Source organism: Hemicordylus capensis, chromosome 15 (genome assembly GCF_027244095.1).
Source record: "Hemicordylus capensis ecotype Gifberg chromosome 15, rHemCap1.1.pri, whole genome shotgun sequence".
NCBI classification, from domain to species: Eukaryota; Metazoa; Chordata; class Lepidosauria; order Squamata; family Cordylidae; genus Hemicordylus; species Hemicordylus capensis.
The window spans coordinates 19374598-19386826 of NC_069671.1; the positions used below are offsets into that span (position 1 = coordinate 19374598).

The 12229-nt window shown below is 54.1% G+C and overlaps 1 protein-coding gene across 2 annotated transcripts in view; it reads right to left on the reverse strand.

The window, feature by feature from the left end:
- The window catches only part of SEZ6L (seizure related 6 homolog like), a 62998-nt gene extending 51752 nt beyond the window's left edge, over nt 1–11246 (reverse strand). For both annotated transcript variants that reach the window (XM_053279946.1, XM_053279945.1), the window contains exon 1: nt 11046–11246. In XM_053279946.1, the coding sequence (XP_053135921.1) occupies nt 11046–11127 (82 nt within the window). In that variant the 5' untranslated portion in view covers nt 11128–11246. The remainder of the gene's footprint in view (nt 1–11045) is intronic.
- Nucleotides 11247–12229: the final 983 nt, after the last annotated feature.

The following is a 12229-nucleotide window of genomic DNA, read 5'->3' on the forward strand; positions in this document are numbered from 1 at the left end:
TGAGATTTGGAATTGCGTTATACATTATTAGAATGGGAGGCTTAACCAGCATAGATCTTTTACAATATTGACATTTTTAATGCATGTTTAGGAAAATGGAAAATCTATTAACTCTGATGTGGAGTTGACATTACAATAATGGTACTGGGGACCAAGGTTTATTTGTTTGCTAATAATCTTACATGAATAATTTTTTAAATGTAGTTTAAAAAGGTGGGAGCGGGGGGAGAACTCGTAGGACTGACCATGTTGGGATGGCCTGTCTTAATAGTCAGAATAAATCCTCCAGGCCGTGATGGGTGAATGCTTGCCTCATTAACTGCAGACCGATTTGCTTCTTGGGCTTCAAGGCATTGCAATCAAGTTTAATGCAGAGTGCAGAAGCCGTAGACGATGGTTTCTCTGGCTTCTCGCAAACGCAGCAGGGTCAGGCTGGCTCAGCAGTAGTACTGCTGCTCCCCTGTGAAAGGTGCCACTTTGCTCCTGGGAGGCCTACAGGACGGGGTGCCTGTGCCCCCCCACCCCCGCCATGGGGGATGCTGGTCAGAGGAGAAGACAGGAACATTGGGAGCTGCCATCTACTGAGTCAGACCCTTGGTCCATCTAGCTCCGGATTGTCTTCACAGACTGGCAGCGGCTTCTTCAAGGCTGCAGGCTGGCGTCTCTCTCAGCCCTCTCTTGGAGATGCTGCCAGGGAAGGGACTTGGAACCTCCTGCATGCAAGCAGGCAGATGGTCTTCCCCTGATCTACGTCCCCATCCCCTCAGGGGAATGTCTTACACAGCAGTGAGTGCACACATGCAGGCACCCATCCAGACGCAAGCCATGGCAGACCCTGCTTAGCCAAGGGGAGAATCGGCCTGCCCCCTTAAACTTGTGCCCTCGAGTCGGTGTCGACTCCTAGCGCCCACAGAGTCTTGTGGTTGTCTTGGGTAGAATACAGGAAGGGTTTGCCATGGCCTCCTCCCGCGCAGGCTGAGCTGATGATGATGCCTTTCAGCATCTTCCTAGATCGCTGCTGCCCGATAGAGGAGTTTCCCCCAGAGTCAGGGAAATATTCCCATAGTCTGGGAAACGTACCGGCAGGGATTCGAACCGGCAACCTCTGGCTCCCTAGGCAAGTTACTTCCCCGCCGTGCCATTAGGTGGCTCACCTGTGTCCCCTTGGCCACCCTGAAATGGACAGCAGGCCACTTGGCAACCCTCCAGCAAGGAAGCTGCGATGGATGGCTTCTCCGTGTGAGGAGAAGGCAGCTGAATCCCCCCCCCCCCGCCCACCGCCCCCCTGCTTTCGTCTTTCACCTCAGATAGCCCTGATCAAGGAGATGGAAAATGATTCTGACTCCAGCCGCTGTAAAAAGCTGGAAATAGCTGAATAAACAGGCTGGCCTCAGGGGAAAGGAGCTAATCTCTCCACAAGTCACTGCCATAAAAACAATATGAAGTCGCAAGCGGGTCTCCAGCCAGGAATCTCTGGGCTGGGCTACTCGGGGCGTAGACCTCCTGGGCTTCCCTGCTGGCAAATGAATGCCAAGAGAGACCCTGAGGACGGACGCCTGGCCAAGACGGTTAGGGGGAGATGGGGAGACCTTCTCAGCACATGGCAAGAGGTGGCTGCAATGGCAGCAGAACTCACGGGAGGTGGGCAAGGAAGTGGTGACGGAGGAGAGGGCGGCTGTCCCACCACCTGGGCATCAGAACAGTGATCAAGTCCAGGAAGGTTCTTTGGGGGTCCACCTCCCCTGCAAGATCTTCCCCAGATCCCTGAAATTCAACGGGGGATGCCGGAGATCTGTACGCCAACGCCTGTGGAGATGCTGGGGACCGAGGCTTGGCTCTTGCACATGCAACGCCCTCTGCTGTGCTGGGCCCCCTTGGGGAGGCGGGGGGGGCATGGCATTCCCTTGCTGCCTTCCGTCAACGCGCTCCTGGTTCCCGTCACTGCCTTGTCGAAGGCTTTGTCCTCTGGCCTGGCCTTGCAAGGAGGCTTGGGTTTTATTAAAAATATGAGCTCTCTTTGTCAAGAAGCTTATCTCATCCATTAGATCTAATTGGGCCTGTCTGGATGGGCAATTTGTCCAGCTGCCTTCCTGTAGATCTGATCAGGCAGGAGGGGCGCTCTGGCAGAAGCCCAAGGCAGCTGCGGGGAGGTGTCCGGCCTGCCTCTGGAAAGGACTTCGGAGACCCTGGAAAGACCCTGGTGTGCTGCTCATCATGACCACTGTGGTGTGGTGGTGAGAGGGTTGGCCTAGGACCAGGGAGACCGGAGTTCAAGCCCCCCTGCAGCCACGGAACTCACGGGGTGGCTCTGGGCCAGGCATGCCTCTCTCAGCCTCGCCTACCTCACAGGGTTGTTGTGAGGCTAAACATAACCATGTACACCACTCTGGGCTCCTTGGAGGAAGAGCGGGATATAAATGTAAAACAACCACCATCACCACCAGGAGGTGGGGTCTGGAGTCCCTTTCCGACTCACCTCTTCTCTCTTCCTAGGAATGCTTCATGACAAAACCATTACTGGCATACGATGCAGAACCCCGCCTTGTTCGGTTCACACATGAGCAGGAATGTAGCTGCATATGTGGCAAAAGAGTTCTGTGCAACCTGTAAATCTACCTCCTCGGCACGCCCTGCCTCTTTGCTCTTGAGCGCGCGGGATCATAAACATCCTAACGGCTTGGGCGGGGAGGAGGAAGACCAGTCACAGAACGTTGACAAAATGGCGCAACAGCCATAAAGCACATCAAGGCCACTGCCCCGAGACCTTTTGCAGGCAAGGAGTATGCTGTGGCACTGGGCTGTCATAGTCCCCTGCCATGATTAAGTGTGGATGGCATATGTATGTCTCTAGCTGCAGGGAGGTCTCTTGCCAATCTGAGCTCCTAAGTTTTAATTTGGGATGGCAGGACTTGAACCCAGGACCTTTGGCATGCAAAACCCGCATTCACTGAGCGATGGCCCAGAAGAGCCTGTGTGCAGCAGGAGGCTCAGGGTGTTGCTGAAAGAGCCATTAAGGCAAAGTATCTCCCCAGTCGACTCCTCCCAGAGAGCCAAAAATTGATTCAGTTTCCTGGCCCTGCATTGCCTGCTGTCTTAACATCCAGCCAGGAGTTTTAGGCATGGCCTTGAAAAGCAGTCAGGGTGTAACTAGAGGGAAGGAATCGGCACAAGAACGAGGGCTCCCTCCACGGGGATGATTCCATCTTCTTTGCCTTTCTCTGCGCATTTAGGTGCTCGCAAGAAGCAGCTAATGGAAAAGGGGATTAAGTGCCGGTGATATCAACAATTGCCGCGTTAGACGCCCAAAAGCAGCAGCTCTGGCCAAGGCTGTGAGGAGCAGAAAACATCCTTTTGAGTTTAATCACGCCTCGCCACAGTAAGACAAAATCCTGCCTGGGCATTTTTCTGCTGGGAGCTGGCGTCCCGCTGCACAACCATTTGTCACCTTTTTGCTACGCTGGTGCAGAATTATTACCCCCAGGGAGCCAATCGCTTCCTCATGCGCAGGAAGAAACAGCGAGCTACATTTTCCATCCTTCCCCGAATCATTTGCTTGCATCCCTGTTTTAAAATGCGCTGCTGCATTTGTGTGGAAATTGCCTCCGATGCGGACAGAACAGGCAGGTTTACTCTTTGATCTTTCCAGACTGGTGTTTCCTGTCGAGACCTGCACCAACTCTGGACTATGTGCAAACTTTGCAGAGCCTTGCTATCAGGCTTAAAAAGCAAAACTTCTACTACTATGAATATTTATATACCGCTCTTCAACCAAGGTTCATAAAGTGGTTCACAAAGAAAAATAATTAAGATGTAAATAAAACAGTTCCCTGTCCCCAAAGGGCTTACAATTGGAAAAGAAACATAAGGCAGATAGCAGCAACAGCCACTGGAGGGATGATTACACTAGTACCATGAAGGTGACTGTGCATTTCAATGGCCAGGCGATATCTGCCATGCTTAGACGGGGCAAAAAACTTTTTTGAGGCTCTCTGGAAATTCCTTGGCTCGATGGGCATGCTTGAACGTTTGCAAACAGACAGTAGTGTAACTGGGGTGGGTGAGGGCACCATACGGACACAAAACGGGCATCTAGAATCCTGTCATATATTGCTGATTAAGAAAACGTGGCTTAATTTGAAACATTTCAGTGTGGAATAATCAAGCATCAGTCCAAGGTGTTGACGAAAAGCTGCTTTGCAAAGGAGGCTTAGTGAGGGCAGATGGCCAGGCAGAATGGCAATATAAAAACAATTAAAAATAAACAAAAACCACCCCAAACCCTCCCCCTCTCCCACACTGTGCATAAGCCTAGTTCACACAATCATTCATTTGAAACTAGATTTACTCTTGTCCTATCTTGGAGATGCTGCCAGGGAGGGGACTTGGAGCTTTCTGCATGCAAACAAGCAGGTGCTCTCTCAGGGAGCTATGGCCCCATCCACTAAGGGGAATAGCTCACACTGCTCACACATGCAGTTGCCCATTCAAATGCAAACCATGGAGGACCCTGCTTAGCAAAGAGGACAATTCATGCTTGCTGCACAAGACCAGCTCTCCTCTCTAGCTTTTCTTTTGTGGCAACCAGAAATTGGCTTGCATCATGACGAGGGTTGCCATATTCTGGCTTTCTAAATCCGGGTGCCTAATTTGCACATATTATGTCAATTGGCTTGAAACTAATTTTTGAGCTGAATAGTGACTGCATGTTTTGCCCTGTAACTCCGCTTCTACAAGGGCTGGAGCTTAGCTTTTCTAAAAAACCGAAAGCTGAAATCCGGAGCGAATCTGGGTGGGCTAAGCAATCTGAATGAGATGCTTAAAATCTGGGTGAGACCCGGAATTCGGGGGCGGGGGGAGCATGGCAACTCTAATCATGATGTGATGATGCTGGCCTGGCCTTTTGATGGCCCTGTCCCGCCGCCGACCCCTCTCATGGGACTCCCCATTTGAACCCTGGCACAACTGGGTTAAAGTGTTGGCACCGGCACTCAAGCACACAGCCCATCTCCAGACCCCATCCTCTCTCCCTGGCGTCTCTGGCCTTGGCTGCACAAAGCAGCCCCTGCAACGGGTTCATTAATCTCTGCAAGCCGGAGACCGCAGCTGGGTTCCTCCTCTCTGCGAGCCTCTCTTCCTCCTCCCCTCCTCCTCCTCCTCCCCCTCGTTATTCACTGCAAAGGGGGATTCTCCGTGGGCCTGGCTCTGGAGCGCTCGGCTTAATAGACTCCCAAAGTGCCAGGGCGTTTGCTGGTGCACAGACAGCCCCATTGTGGGCTGCAGGGAATGGGGAGCGGAGGGTCCTCCTAATTGCAGGGGGCTGCTGGGGCATCTTCTTCCCGCTGCAGTGTTAATTGTTTCAGAGGTGGAGAAGCTCCCCATTGATCGCCGAGAGGCAAAGGGCTCTCCAGACGGGCCCGGCAGTGCCGTGGGGCCAGCTTTTGTATCTGGACAGGCTGCAAAATAAAGGCCTTCTGTGTGGAGGGAGTCGCCAGCCAACCCTCACGCTGCCAGCAGCGTGATCCTATTTCAAGCCAAGAATGCCATTTCTCCTGGGTTGAAAAACTCGGGGATGTTATGGACCAGAAAAATGCCCGCCATAAGAATGGGTCTGTGACAAAGTCGGGTCTTCATATTTCAAGGCAATGTGTGGGTGCCCACACGTGGAATCTCTTCGTGATTTCTGCCAGTGAGGGTCAGGCGATCCACAGTGGGTTGTCTAGATTATAGGCCCATTCCCATGTTATGTTCAACACATGTACAAGTGTGCCGTGTACACTGGTACAAATACGTACACACGTACAGTCATTCATGCAGGTACAGAAGGTACCACTCCCTATCCGTACCATGCACTTGAAGAGCCTGCATCCAGGTGCACTTTTAAAAGGAACCCAGGTACAGCCATTCACACAGACATCTGTACACTTGTACAGCATAATGTCTGTATCGGGCGTTTTTATTTATTTATTTGATTTACTTATCATTCGATTTCTATGCGGCCTTTCGTAAGACTCACCCCAAGGCAGTTTACAAAAGTTAAAATACAATAGAACTCCATTTTTAAAAATCACATTAAAACGTTAAAACAAAGCGGGGGACGACGAGGACACTAAGGACCATAAAAAGGAAAGAAAAGGCCAGGACAGAGCAGCAGGGGAGCAGAGAGACTGGCAAACCCCTAAGGCGTAAATGTCTGAACAAATAAAAAAGTCTGTAGCTGCCTTTTTAACAGCAGCCACAGAAGTCATTCCAGCCAGTGACTTTTCCACCCCAGGGCAAATGGAAACCATTCACAGCTCTAGAAGGAAGCCAAGTAATGGGCTGCTGAAGTGAAGGTTGATTCTGGTTCTCCCAGCAGGCAGCAGGGGTGGGACACCAGTCATTATATCTGATTTCTAGGGAAGGGCAGGGGGGGCCCCTGTTTTGTATGCAAGAGGCCCCAGTTCATGCCTGCTGCTGCCTCCAGGTAAAGGGGCATCAGGGGGGCTGGGGGACACTTAAGCACCAGCTTGAAACTTGGGTCTGATTCTGCCCCACAGCACGGGCCACGGATAGAATAGAATTCTATGGATTAGTCCAACGGCCATCTCAAGCAACTGCAGATCCAAAAGCAAATGTAGGCACAAAACAATAAATTAAACCCAAAAAGAACCCTATCAAGGCACTGGAGGCCTAGGTGCAGAGCAGAAATAAAACATGTGTTAAACCTTGTTTCGTTAATTTAAAATGAGTTAAAATTCATTATAAAAGGAAGATAGGAACATAGGAAGCTGCCATATACTGAGTCTGACCCTTGGTCCATCTAGCTCAGGATTGTCTTCACAGACTGGCAGCAGCTTCTCCAAGGGTGCAGGCAGGAATCTCTCTCAGCCCTCTCTTGGAGAAGCCAGAGAGGGAACTTGAAACCTTCTGCTCTTCCCAGAGCGGCTTCATCCCCTGAGGGGAATCTCTTCCAGTGCTCATACATCAAGTCTCCCATTCATAGGCAACCAGGGCAGACCCTGCTTAGCTAAGGGGACCAGTCATGCTGGCTGCCACCAGACCAGCTCTCCATTCCTAGACCAGCTCTCCTCTCGTAATCCATCCATCTAGACATTAAATCAACATTTAAAAGAGAGGTGAATCTATTTAGGCCCTATCGTGAGAGCAGGGGGAATGGGCAATGCTGAGAAGAGTTTTCCCAGCCTGTGTCCAGGTCTCTCCACAGCTCCATACTGGCTCCCTAGTTTTTACTTCACAGACTGATGCTTGCAAAGCTGGGGAGAACCTCTCTGACCTACAAGAGAGCGGCATCATCCAGCCACGTAAAACGGAGCGCGCATAAACCAAGGGGGACGATGGCCCCTGATTTAAAGGTAGAGGCTGCTTAGGAGGTTGTTGGAAGCCCAGAGACAGGATGGAGCTGTGTGTGCTTTCTGATGAACCCAGGACAACCTCGAGCGGCCAAGAGTCTGCATCTCCCCTCTCAGAGCAAGGAGAGGGAGGAATCTCCCTCCCCTCCCAACCTGGCGAAAGACCGAGGGGGCCTTCTTCCTCCCCAAGCTGCCTAGAAGGGCAAGGTTCTCCACACCCACCCGTCGTCCGAGACAGCAAGCCCAATCTTCCCAAAAAGAAGTCGCACGAGGACTCTTGCCTGCTTCATCGGTCACCGGCTCATGTTCACAATGCGCGAAGCCTTGGCGCTCAGCACCCTGGCTCCAACTAGGGGAGGCGGGAGGACCCTGGAGGGCACCCCAGGGAAGGAGACAGCAGCCCCCACCTCCTTGGAGGCCAAGCACCTGCTGCAGAACTGACATGGCGTTTTGGAGACAGGGGAACATCTCGACTCAAGCTTTGAGTCCCAAAAGCAATTCAGTGGCAGGATTGAGGATATGGAAGGAGATTTGCGTCTAGACCCGTTCCAGAAGAAAATGAGTCGTACAGAAGCGAAAAAGGAGCTCCTCCAGCAATGATCTTTGTTATTTTTCAAGCGGGGCCCACTTTGGCAAAAACCCTTCGCCGTGAAAGCAGCTTCCAACGTTCCTAACTTTCACCAGAATTATTTTGCTGAGTTGGACAGATGAACCTTTTGGGGGAGAGTATTCCACAACCAAAGCACGGCTAATTGTTTGGACAATGCATATTAAGTGAGAATTAAGCCACCAAGGAATATTTCCTCATTCGGCTTCAGAACTAACCCTAGGAGATGCATCTCAGGGCAGGCCTCTTTAATCATTCAAACTGGGCGGCCCCAACGGTAATCCCAGCGCCAACCCAGGTCGCCACGGGAATGCACAAACTTTCAAAGTGTCACAGAACCCTTTGCTTGAGGCAGGGGTTCTGTGACACTTTTAAAGCTTGTGCGTTCCGATGTCAACCTGTGTGGGTGGGGTGATAAGCTTTTCGGGAGGCTTTGGGAAGAAAGAGCAACATTTCAGGACAGGCCCATGATGCTTGTTTAAATTCCACATAGCTGAGAACGTTCCCATTCAGCAACAAGAGCTGGACACTCCCCCCCCCCCCCCCGTGGGGTACTAAAGACCGTAAGGAGGAGGACCTCAGAAATCAGGCCTCCGTTGACTTTATCCCCCCCCCACCCCCCGCTTTTTAAAACAGCAAGGAAAATATCCGGTCAAAATTGCCTGTCTTCAGCAACTGGACCACCCCGGATGAAGCTGGAGAGAGGCCGCAGCATGAGGGTCTGGGCTGGCATGTCTGGGTCTGAGCCTCGTCCAGCAATGACCCACAGAGGGGTGCTGCTCTGTTCTTGGCCCCCAAAGGCCACCCTAACGCTCCAACCTTGACCCAGAGAGGGAAGCAAACGCAGGGCTTCCAGACGTATTCCATTCTGCCACAGGCCATCAACTCGGGAGGAGGGGGAGTAAGTCCAAAGGCTGACACATTCATAAGAACATCATACAGCCCTTCTGGGCCACCACATCAAAGGCCCAACTAGCCCAGCATCCTGCTCTCCGTGGTGGTCAGCCACATGCCTTCAGCAGGGCATGAAGGAAAGGCCCCTCCCTTCCTGTTTTCCCTCCAGAGGTTGGTAGTCAGATAGACTGCCTCTGAACCTGGAAGTGCCATGCAGCCATTAAGACTGATAGTCAGTTGATATTTTACATAAACGATACATAAAGAAGATGGGCCTCTCTTCCTCTGTGCATTTGCCTAAGCTCTTTTCGAAGCCAACCAAGCTAAGAGCTGAAACCATAGGAGCATAGGAAGCTGCCCTATACTGAGTCAGGCCCTTGGTCCATCTAGCTCAGGATTGTCTGCACAGACTGGCAGCGGCTTCTCCAAAGCTGCAGCCAGGAGTCTCTCTCTCAGCCCTGCCTGGAGATGCTGCCTGGGAGGGACCTTGGAACCTTCTGCACGCAAGCAGGCAGGCGCTCTCCCCAGACTGGCCCCATCCCCTGAGGGGAAGATCTGACAGTGCTCACACATGTAGCTGCACAACACACCAGCAAATCCTAGATGTTAAGTACATGCGGTATGATGAAGTATTTCCTTTTGCCTCTCCTAAATCCACTGCCAAGTCAGTTTGATGGGATGACCCTGTTTCTTTTATGAGAGACAGGCAAAAACCTCTCTCTCGGCTTTCACCAAGGCAGGCAGAATCTTACCAGCCTCTGTCACGTCCCTGGCGGGGAGCCACCTGTTAGAAAGCACCGCAAACCTACCAACCCGCCCCCGGTCACCACAATGGGTGTGATCCTTTCCTGCTGGGCAGGCCAGGTGCTCCACTTGCTGCTCCAGGGCCCTCTTTTTCCTGCACCTAAGATCCCAGCTCTCAGATCTTGCTCCAAAGAAAAGGTGCCGGGCTTCCTTTCACATGGCGGGCCCTTTTGGCCTCTCATTCTGAAAACCAAGGTCGGGTCAGCTTTCTGAGGGGAGGGAGGCACTATGAACTGCAATCCCTTTGGATGGGCCCTGCTGCATGCGTAAGCAAGCCTCCCTAGTCCTCATGAGAGAGAGAAGCAGTAGTGCCTTGATCGCTAGGCGCTCTCCTCGCAGCCCTTCCAAAGAGAGACCCACTTAAAATATCTCTCTATCAAAATATGAGATTCCGACACCGTTGCGTGCACAATCCTGCCAAGCCTGAATGGATTTTAACTCTCCGGTGACACCGAATGCGAAACCCAAGCAAAGTGGAGCGGCGGGCAGAGCTCTTTGAGACGGCGCTGAGCGCTCAATTAAAGCCTGCGTGGTTAAGAAAGGGCAGCTGGAATCAAAGCAGTTGTTCGAATCATGTTTTTCATTAGAGAGTCTAATGCAATGGCTGTGGGGTGGAGGAGAGGCGCGACCCTTTGGAAGCTCTGGGGCTTCAGCCTTGAGTGGAGGAGGGAAACACCGCGCGAGTTGGCTGCTACGGGAAGTTTCTTGGAGGGGATCATGAGGCAAGGAGGTCCGCGGGCGGCACGGGGGAGGGGGGGGGGGAGCAGAGACAGCAGGAAAGCGGCTATGGCCGCAGCACTAGGAGCTGTCCGGCGCGGTGGTGCTGAAAGGAGGCTGGGAGAGGGCTGGCCCCAAGGACTCGTCTGGAGGGGCGGCTTTGCCCACTTAGTAGGAGCCACTCGCCTGGCGGGGGTGGGGGTGGTGTCCTCGACAGTAGCCAAGAGCACAAGTGATGCGGGGGCGGGGGGAGGGAGGCTTGGCCAGCCCCCTCCCCTCGCCCTAGCCAGACGCCTCTCTGGCCTCTTGCTCCGAGGCAGCCGACACGCGTCCACCCATACAGACGCACACGCGGCCTCTCCGGCTCTCTCCTACCCTCAGCTTCGACCTTGGGCCCCAGGCTCAGCTGAGAAGCCAACAGGTGGGCGAGGAGGAGCCCCCCCGCCCGGTTTCCTGGGGATGGAAGTTTTGGAGCCGGAGAGGCGGCAGGAGGGCTGCGGGGATTGCGCGGGAGGGGGCTAGGGGGAGGAGGGCGGGTGCAGCCCTCAAGCAGAGACCCCCACGACCCCCCCCCCCACTTCGCACGCCCCACCCCAGTTCCAGAGAGACCCAGCCCCCCCCGCCCGAAATAGCCTCCTCGACACAAGGCTCCCTGCCCCGATCCAGGGTCCTACCTTGGGGGCGCCTCGTCGCGTGGCTGCCCAGCAGCAGCAGCAGCAGCATCAGGAGGAGGGCGAGCCCCCCGGGGGCCGGCATGGTGCTGGGGGTCCCGGTCCGCTTGGAGCTGCCGCTGCCTCCTCTCCCAGCCTGGTTTGGTGACGGGCGGCGGCGGCGGCGGCGGCAGCAGCAGCGAAATCCCTCCTTTGCAAAGCCGAGCCGAGCCGAGCGGGGGGGGGACGAGGGAGGGAGGGGAGGAGCCGCGCGCTGGCTTGCCCCGCCCCCAGCCCGCCCAGCAGAGACCCCGCCCCCCCCGCCACCGCCCCCGAGAGCTGGTGTTGAATTCCAACCTCCGGACGCCTTCTCAGCCCTCCCCGGGGGGTGGGATTGGGTGGGGTGGATGAGTAGAGGGGATGGGGGGGGGAAACGAAATTAACAGGGCCTCTGAACATATGCAGAGTGTTTTTCTCAGGCCTGCGTCCTGGCGCTTTTCTTTTTCCGGCGACAGCCAAAGAGCGTCTTCCCTGCTCTTCCAGACCAACAACCCGTTCAAGAGAAGACCCTTCTGCCAGAATCCACCCAGACAGAAACCCTTCCTGGTCAACAAGCGTGACTTCCAAGTCACTTCCAGCGCTTGGCTGGTCTTTGCTAAGCTGGGTCTGCCCTGGTTCCTTTTTGGATGGGTGACCCACCCACCCCTGGGAGCCCTGTAACTGATATTCCCCTTGGGGAGATGGGGTCACAGCTCAGCGGCTTGGCATGCAGATGGTCCCAGGTTCAGTCCCTGGCGGGCAGCATCTCCAAGTAGGGGACGAAGAAGACCCTTCTCATCCTGGAGAGTCGCTGCCTGTCCGTGGAGCTAATACTGAGTTAGAGAGACCAATGCTCCTGCTTACTATGTCGGAATAGTGCCAGGGCCCCCCCATGTCCTGCCTGTATGTGGGGAGGACTTAAGGCAAAGGAATGGGACCCACAGTGCACCATCCTGCCTGCCCTCCTGGCTGTGCACCCACATGGGAGGGCTCTCCCTGCCTGCACGAGGCATGGATGGAGGTGTCTGCGGGGGGGGGGGGTTGTTCACATCTCCTCCTGCAGCGCTCCAGGACTTTCCTCCTGTCCAAACAGAGCACAGCCCAAGCCCTCTGATTCCACAGCAGCAGCAGGCCGGATCCTGCTCCGCCTGCCTGCCCTTTCCCCCGGC